The following is an 8,907-nucleotide window of genomic DNA, read 5'->3' as shown; positions in this document are numbered from 1 at the left end:
ATTTTACGCTTTTTGGACCAATTGTGGGTCTCCGGGGGCGGGGTTTTGACAGCTCAGGCCAAGCTCCGACCGGGAGGGGGGCCGGGGAGAAGGTGTCGGAAGCCTCAGCAGTAAGAAAACATGTCAACAGAATAAAATATTAACCAATGACGGGCTAGCGGGCCCCGAGACCCCTCCCCCTGCCCCGGCCCCCACCCCGCCGCCCGCGCCCGCGGCTGCCGGCGCCGGGACGGGGAAAGCGCTGCTGGCGGACCCGACCCGCTGAAAGGGCCTGAGGCGGGGGGCGCCCGGGTCCCAGGGCCCTGGGGAAAGACCCCCAGCCGCAAGCCGGCCCCCAAGTGCAAAGCATTGACACGGCCCCGAGAGGAGAGGGGGCGCCCTCCTCCCGCGCCCGACTGCCGGGCCGCTCTGGCCCGCTCCCCAGCTTGGCTTCCGACCCCGCTCGCGGCTGCGGCGCCGCCCCAGGCCCCTGCACTCGGAGGGAGGCTGCGGGTGCTAGAAAGCGGGGCGCGGGCGGCCGAGGTCTCAGAGCGGAACCCAGGTGGCGGGAGCCGGTGAGTGGAGCTGTGGCCGAGCCCGGACGGCGTGGGCGGGAGCGGGTTGCGGCCTTAAACTCATCGGGGAACCGTGGGGAACCCCGAGTGTGCGCCTCCCCTTACAGGAAGGCTCGGGAGAAACCTGGAGTTCCGAGCAAGTCCTGGACCCAGCCCAGCATCAGTCTGCGTCCCCGACCGAGCCGCGAGCGCTCCGATGGGCCGGAGAGTGGGTCCCCGGGACTGGGGAGGTGAGCGCGCCTTCCGCCCAGCTTCTGGCGCGGCGGCGCCGGCAGATCCTGGTCCGCAGATTCTTGAGCCGCGACCTAACGAATTTTCGCCGCATCCGGTACGGGAGGCACAAGCCTCCCTCATCCTAAACCGAGGCATCCTCTCTCTGTCACTTTGCCTGAGCTTGTTCCTAGCCCTGGGAAACGCCTGTCACCCGTATTCAGTGGTGCCGAGAAGTCAGGGGTGTGTGTGTGGGAGGGGGTGGGGGAGAGTGTCGGAGTGCCTGCGCACGCCTGTGATGAAAACCCGCACACCCCCACTACGTTTTCCAGCAGCCCTCCTGTTTTTTCCTTTCGAGGGGAGTGTGTTTCGCGCCCAGGGTGGCGGTGCCCCATGTGCGCCGTGGGTACCGGACTCAGGCGTGCGCCTAGAGAGGGAAGCGCCACACACCTGCCTTGAACTGGGCTCGCTGTCGAGTCGCCGGTTAATTCCTGGTGGCCGAGGTCGGAAGGACAAGACCCCTTACTCACCCGCACGCACAAGACACGGGTGGCGCTCCTGCTTGCAGAACCAATACAAAGTGCGGGTGAGTTTGTGCCACCCGGGCCCTGGCCCCCGAACTGGGGCGCTCAACCCACAGGCAATAGTGGCCTAGGTCACCCTGCCCATTTTCCGCGCACACCCAGTCTCAGTTTCAGGGCATGGTGTCGCGGGGCTCCCTACCCTGGGACTTGGTGTTAAGCGGATCGTTTTGGGGAAATAGGGGTTCAGGATCCGCTGGGGAGATTTGACTTCCACGACCTTTTTTTTTTTCCCTCTATTTTCCACGTCTGGCTCCCGGAGTTTTCACTACCCACCCCACCCCATCCAGCGCAAAGATGGGTGCCGCCCACCCACCCCGCAGGGCTTTTCTTCTCCATCTCGCTCTTGGAGGACTAGCGTCTCTCTTCGTGCTTCCCCTCTACCCAGAACGAATCTTCGATTCCGCCCTGCGCAGTCTATGCAGCCCGAGCAGGATCCGTTACAGCTTTGCACAGGCGAAGCCCTGCCGGCTTCACCTTAGGCGAGATGTGGCCCCTGGAGGAGGGACGTGTGTGGGCAGGTTTGCCCAGCCGGTGAGGTTACTAGATAATAGTCAGGGCAGGTTTCCTTTCCTGGGAATCCGGGTGCAGGTCTGGGAATCCGTGAATACGTTTGCAAAGTCGTGTTTGCACACGCAGTTGTAAGAATGTGCGTGCACCTAAGTGTGTGCGATTAGGGTGTTTTCCTGGGTGAAGTTTGTAACTACGCCAGGGGTCCAAGGCCCAGAGAGTTTGAAACCTGCAGATTTGGATGTTTGCCCCCCAAATCCGGCAGCAACCATGTCGCGGCTGCATGGAGGGACCACGATGACACCTGGTCACAGCCTCTGGGCTACGGAGCTGCCCTCCGGTGACCACAGGCGCTTTCCTGACCGGGATGTCACCTTCTGCCCCACCCCGCCGTCCCGCATCTACCCCTGAGGTTCTGCCGCAGCCTCTCTCAACAGTTTGAACCCTAATCTCCCCAGCCCCTGCCCCCCAACTCTTGGGAGAAGAATATCTTTGGCTCATCGAAAACCCGCGCAGCGGAGGCCCAGGCCGCCCCGGAGCGGCGCCGTGCGGGGCCGCATTCCCGCTCGGCTCCTCCCACGCCTAGGTCTCTCCCCGTCCCCTTCTCGGGAAACAGGCGCCTCCGAGGAGGGAGGGAGGGGTCCCCGGGGCTGAGTGCGTGTCTCTTTAAGAAGCCCCGGGGGGCGCCTTGCAAGCCGCCCGGGGCTGCGGGGGGAGGGCACGGGCGGGGGCGACTGGCGCCAGGCGGCCGAGGTTCCACAACAAAGCTCCGGCCCCTGTCACTTCGCATCGGCCGGGCCCCGCAGACGCGCGGGGGACGCGCGCGCCGCCGCCCCTCCCTCCCTGGGCCAGCCGGGCCTGGACGTCGGGCTGGCGCGGGCCTCCGGGCCTCCCGCGCGCCGAGGTGTTCCGTGCGCTCCGCGCCTCCCCAAACTCGGAAACGGAGCGCGTCAGGCGGCCGGGTGGGGCAGCGGGCCGGAGCCGGGCGGCTCCGTCGTCCTTTAGCCCCGTAACCTTGCGTGGGGTTAAGGGCGGGCCACTGCCGGACCTGCCCCGGCCGGGCTCGATCTCCCCCAAGCCCCCAAGGTGTGACTTCGTGCGCTGGCGTAGAGGGGACGGTCGGGGAGGTGGGGAACAGTCGTGGAGTGGAGGGGGATCTGCGACCGTCCGTCCGGGGAACGGGGCGCTGGCTAGAGAACCCCTAGTGTGCCCCGGCCAGTTTGGTGACGTGTGTGGCCCTGAATGTGACCGGCGGTGGAGGTGCCCCCGGGCGCTTCCGTCCGTCCCCATCTAGCCGGGCTGGGGGTGGGGGAAGGGGCGACAGATGCACCCGGTGCCCTGCTCCCCGGCCCGACCCGCGCCTCCCGAAGCCTTGGCGCCAGTTCGCCCGACGGAGCGGCCGGGCGGGCTCCCCGCGGTACAGGGTCGGCCTGGGGTGGGGGCCGCGGCCTCGGTGACCCCGGCCCGCAGCGCCCGGCCTGTCCCGACCACTTAGACAAATTGCGGCTGACAGGCGCGCGGTCTCTGGAGTCGCCGCCCGCCCGTCGCCTCCCTCCCGACCCAATTACCCCGCGCGGGTCGGCCAAATGGCCGGGCTGGGGCGGGGGCCGCGGGGAGAGCGCGAGGCGCGACCTCTTCCCGGCCGCCCAGGGGGTCCGGCCTCGCGCCCCGGCGGGCTGGCGGCGGGGCCCCGACTTCCGGGCGGCGAGCCTCGGCCTGTGTGGCCCAGTCCCTGCTCTTCAGGGGGGGATGCGGCGGCCCGGGACAGACCTGGCCCTCGAGGGGCGTCGCTCTGCACCCAAGGGCGAGATCACATGGCCGGCCGGCAATCGAGGACGCGTCCCGGACGCGTCCCCGGCGGACTTTGGATGACTTCCCCAGAGTTTGGGGGATCCCGTCCCCTCCCTCCCCCACCGCGGAGCTCCAGACTATTCGCTGCTCTGAGGTCCAGATCCGCGCGTGGTGGTTGTTCCCTTGCAACCTGAGAGTCGGCCAAAGGGAGGTGCAGCCCGGCTCTGCGTGTGCGAGGCCGGGCCGGGGTGTGCGGGCACGGAGCTGCGCTCCAGGGGCCGTGGCTGCGTGCACAGCCCCCGCAGCCGTTTGCGGGGAGCCTGGAAAGAGCACAGGAAAGACCCCAGGACCAGCCCACCTGTGAATGAGGGGCGGGCCTGGCCCGCTGGCTCTTGATTCGCTTTCAGAAACGCTGGCGCTGCTGGGATTTCTTCCCTGGAGCCGCTTGGGGGTCACTGAGCCGCAATTGGGGGGGGGGGGTGCAGCACCGCCCCCCTCACCCACGGAAAGAGCTGTGTACAAGGTCAGGTCCTGTCAGATCAACCCTCAGGACCGGAACTGCCCTATTCCCTTTGCTACCGACTGGAAACTTCCACTCTTCTTCACCTTTGTTGCTCCTCCAAGCAAGACAGACACCCCCTATCCCTTGTCCCTTTCCCAAGAGAAGTTTAGCAATGGATGAAGGTCATATCATCACCAGCAGAACTGGGGCGGGTCCCTGGGGCCTTAAAAGAAATCAAGGCTGAACTAGCTTCTCTGCAGGTGGAGATGTTGGCCACCCTGCTTGCTCTTCCACCCCTAACCCCTCTTCAGTTGGCTCATGATTGATTAAAAATGGGTGTGTGTGTGGGGGGGGGGTGAGGATAAAATGGGGAAACATTCACTAAAGTAGAAATGAAATCAAGTAGCAACTCCTGTGCTTCCAGCAAAGTTAATCCTGCCACTCCAGGGCCTGTACTGCTTGGATGCTCAGCCCCAGAGGGAGGGTCCAGGCCTGGAAGCTTAGAGGGGCCAGGTGGGGTTAGAGCTTTGGATGGTTTTGGGACCCAGACCTGGAGGCTGGGCTCTGGAAGATGAATCTGCCGGGGCATGTGAGGCCACGGAGTGCAGACAGGGGTCAACTGACCAGGGGCGTCTCCCTCACCTTGGGCAAGAAGGCCTGGTCTTCCTCAGGGTGCTGACATCTCACGTGCCAAGCAGAGAAGGATGGGGCTAGTTCAGAGTCTCTGATCTGTGACAGGAGAACTCTCCCTTAAGCCTCACCTCCAAGTTGCAGCTCTGACCCTTACTCCTGGGGAACTGCTGCGTGCACAGTGATGTGGGGGTCATAGGGCCTCTTGTCAGGACAATCCTTGAATCTTGAGTGGCTACCCCAGCTCCCATCAACCTCTGCAGACCATGGAAAATATCTATTCCTCCGTCACATCAAGAGAAAAATCTGCAGGGAGTGTGTGTGGGGGGGGGGGGTGGGGGGGTGGGGGGTGCTGAAAGAATCAGAAAGGTCATTTGGCCTGGTCAAGGTCACTCAGTCAGGCCACAATTAGTTGCTGCTCTGATGTCAGAGAGGTCTGCTGGAGCTCTGGGTGAGATGCAGATTGCCCTGAGTGTTATCTATAAAGGGCAGGAGGCTGGTGCGCCAGGGTCAGTAGGCAGTAAGGTCCCCCACCCTGGAACCCAGTTCTCACTTCTAGCTGATTACAGGCTGTGGCAGGATCTGTAACCACCCCCAATTAGCTGGGGGCCAGGCCCAAGGCCTCTCTGATAACCCCAAGCGACAGTGGCAGCCGCCATGGGGCCAGCTTATCTGGCCTCTCTTATCCTCCCCCTTCCCCCACATACTCAGAGTTGCTGGCTGTGAGCAGATGAATAACCAGATTGTCCTGCAAGCTCAGCCAGCAAGTCCAGCCGGACACCCACCACTTTCCCTGACTGGAGGAGGCTAGGGCTGTTTTGCACCCCTTGGAGGGGAAGGGCTCGGCCCAGGCGGACAAGCATCTCTAAGCTGCCAGCCCACTTGCTTCCTGCCTGGTTGGACTATTCCCCACTCTCCATCTCTGCCCCATCCACCCGCACCATGGGCAGCCTGTGCAGGCACCCACCTTTTGGCCCCCTTTTGACGAAAACACTGTTCTCGCTGGTGCTGGGGCTGTGCTGGGCATGCCAGTATATCCAACCCAGTGCTATGGGAAAAGCACCGCTGGCTGCCCCCGCTGGCCCAAGCTTCCTTCTGCCCAGCTCCCAGCGTGCCTCCTTCTGCAGTGTGATTTCTCAGCCTCTAGTTTCCCAGGCAGGAGGGACTGACTTCAGCCACCCTCTGCAGGGCCAGTGCTCAGCCCACGGAGCCTAGTGGGATTCAGACCCAAGGGATTCAGAAAGGGTCTCCCTGCCTGCCCTGCTGAGTGGGTGGAAGGGACCAAAGCTGAAATCTCTTCTCAGGCGGCAGGGTGGACTGGACGCCAGTGAAGTGTCCCTTGGGGGGCAGCTGCTTGTTTGTGACTTCAGTTCATGAGTTATCCCATTAAATTTTATCTTCAAACTCATCTGCCTGAGTGAATTTCCTTCTGTCCTTGTGGGTCTCCCTGCAAGGGGGCTAGGGTGAATGTGAGTCTTCTGTTCAACAACTCTTTTGCTTCCTCTGCTTCTGTCTCCTTCCTTCTCGACCTGCCTTTTCAGGTCCAGAAGGAAGGTCCGAAATGGGAGAGGAGAGGAACAAAATCAGGTCCAAGACTCTACCAAATTTTACCCATCTTCAATTCAACCATGTTTCAGCCTTCCAGTTGGAAAACGAGAGGTAATTACAATGTGCATAACCCACAATGGAGTGACTTCAGATGGATGAGTGCCTCTGGCCATCACCCCAGCAGCCTCCCCCTAAAGGCCAAGGACCCAAGTGCCACAACATTGAGGATCTGAGCTTATCCCCCAAAACTCCCTGGCATTGCTAATTGGCTACAGCAAGGCTTTATTTGTTTTTTTTTTTCTTTTTGGATCACACCCGGCGATACAGAGGTTACTCCTGGCTCATGCACTCAGGAATTACTCCTGGCATTGCTCAGGGGACCATATGGGAAGCTGGGAATCGAAGCCGGGTCGGCTGCGTGCAAGGCAAACGCCCTAACCGCTGTGCTATCGCTCCAGCCCCTACAGCAAGGCTTTAACTCAGGCCCCATATAGACTTTAAGCGTTCCGCCTCAGTTTCCTCCTCCTCTAGGGCTCCCCAAATTGGTGGCACGGGGCAGGGACACTTGGTTCTGTACTTGGAGAAGACCCCGACCTCAGCCACACATGGATGGACACCAATCGCAGCGTGATTTATTGGACAAGACGTGCACTTTTTGACAGGGCCTCAGTCACCATAGTTTCTGTACAGGACCAGGGTAAAAGGGCTTACAGAGAGAAAGACAGATCCTTTCCATGAGCCAATGGGAAAGAAAGGAAGGCGGGTTTCTTCTTTCCTCCTTCCCTAATACTCTGGCCTCTGTTTACCCCATGCCAGAGGGAGCCTGGCCAAGGGAAGCTGGGCAGTGTGTGCACAGCCAGGAGGGATGGGCTGGGGTGTCCACTCAGGGTCAAAATGCTTGGCCCGGCCAGCTGCCCTCTCCACACCCCCCAACTGCCCCCCACCCCCCGCAGGACCCCTGTGGGTATGGTTAGAAAATACAAAAGCGGATCCAAATGCAGGACATCATGTGCAAACGAGGAGGGGACACGGAGCATCTGCAGAGTCTCTGGGCCGCAGCCCCCCGCTGACCGGTGGGGACAGGTCAGAGGGCCACGGGGAGCTTTGGAGAAGTGTCTCTTCTCAGTCCAGGTAGGGTAGGTGGCGGCCGGCACGAAGCTTGGGGAAGGTGGTGGGCGAAAGAGGATCAGAGACTGAATGCTGGGGTGCTCCCTACTCCCTTGCAGCAGAGGGGCAGCCAGCCAGGCCGGAGCAAGACGCTGGCCGCTACGGGAAGCCGGTTGGGAAGAGGCTGAGGGGCTGACTCTCGTTGGTGGGCAGCGGGGAGCGGTAGCCATCGAAGTTTCTGGGGATGCTGCCGCTGGTGGAACCTGAGCTGTTACTCAGAGTCTCGATGCTTCCCTCTCGCTGCAGCTCTGGAAGACAGAGGAGAGGGCCAGGCCCGGTCAGAGTGGGGTCCCCCCTGGGACACTGGGGTCAAGTTGCTGCCTTGAGGCACCAATCTGGGTCCACTTATCTTCTGCAGGGGAGCTCCTGCTCCGACCCCCACCCTAACCCCCCCAGCCAGGCCAGGCAGTAGCTGGAGCTACTGGGTGGGCGGCTCTGCTGGCAAGCTCGGCTCCACTCTGTCCTTTTCGGTGCAGGAATGATCCTGGCTGAGCATCACGGGCCAGCCAGAAACTCACTCTGACCCCATTCCTTGCATGTCACCCCAAACCTCTGAGGCTGCCCAGGAGCAGCAGCCGCAGGATGGGGTGGGGGCTGCCCCCTCAGAAGCCTCAGGCAGGCACTTGGGACCAGGTGTGAGGGACTCAAGTGGTGTGAGCCAGATGTGCGCTGAAGAGGTCCACCCAGACTGCCAGGACTTCTCAGTAGATCGGAGGCTGCTGGAGGCAGGGGCTGTGGACGCGGGGCCTGACACTGGTTTCCACTTGCCCAGAGGCTTGGGCTGCACTGCAGGGCTCGGTTTTGGGAGAAGCAAAGAGGTCCCTGGATCTGGGCAGAAAACAGGGCTCTCTGCTTCCCTCTCCACTATCAACTCTCTCCCAGGCTTGGGAAGACAGGACATGAGCCGAGACAGAGTAAGAGAAGACAGGGAGGTAAAGGAGAAACCCCAGGATTTCTACAGGGAAGCTTTAAACTCCTGAGAATAGCCCCATTGAGCACCCACTCCAGTCCCCACAAGCAAACCTAGGAGACAGTGAGTTCCCAGGCCCTCTTGCAGGCCGTCCTGGCACTAGGGGGCGCTGACAGCAGGACAGAGGCACACTGGCAGCAGTGAGAAAAAGCAGAGGCTGCCTCAGGATCTGGACACCAGGTCCGAGGAAGAAAGCCCCAGATGAAGGAGCAGGAAAGGACACCGGGAAAGGCTGGCCCTGTCCAGAGGTGGGGGCAGGGCCCCCAAATGCCAAAACGGTCTTGATGCAAAGTACCGACATACCCCCACTGCCAAGGAAGCTGAGGAAACCAGAGCCCAGGACTAAGCGCGGCACCCCCATCGCCCCTTGGCACAGCACCCCCAACCCCCACAACTGAGTGGCCCCACCTCACGACACTGCAGAGACAGTTGCCAAAGGTTTCA

At 62.1% G+C, this 8,907-nt stretch overlaps 1 protein-coding gene across 6 annotated transcripts in view; it reads right to left on the bottom strand.

Moving 5' to 3' along the window:
- Window positions 1-6,942: 6,942 nt before the first annotated feature.
- Window positions 6,943-8,907, bottom strand: part of BCAS3 (BCAS3 microtubule associated cell migration factor) — a 660,253-nt gene continuing 658,288 nt past the window's right edge. For all 6 annotated transcript variants that reach the window (XM_056128175.1, XM_056128179.1, XM_056128177.1 and 3 more), the window contains one exon: window positions 6,943-7,741. In XM_056128175.1, the coding sequence (XP_055984150.1) occupies window positions 7,705-7,741 (37 nt within the window). In that variant the 3' untranslated portion in view covers window positions 6,943-7,704. The remainder of the gene's footprint in view (window positions 7,742-8,907) is intronic.

This window comes from Sorex fumeus, unplaced genomic scaffold (assembly GCF_029834395.1).
Source record: "Sorex fumeus unplaced genomic scaffold, SorFum_2.1 ptg000063l, whole genome shotgun sequence".
Lineage (NCBI taxonomy): Eukaryota > Metazoa > Chordata > Mammalia > Eulipotyphla > Soricidae > Sorex > Sorex fumeus.
The sequence above is the reverse complement of the archived record's forward strand: the minus strand, read 5'-3'. Positions and strand labels throughout refer to the sequence as shown.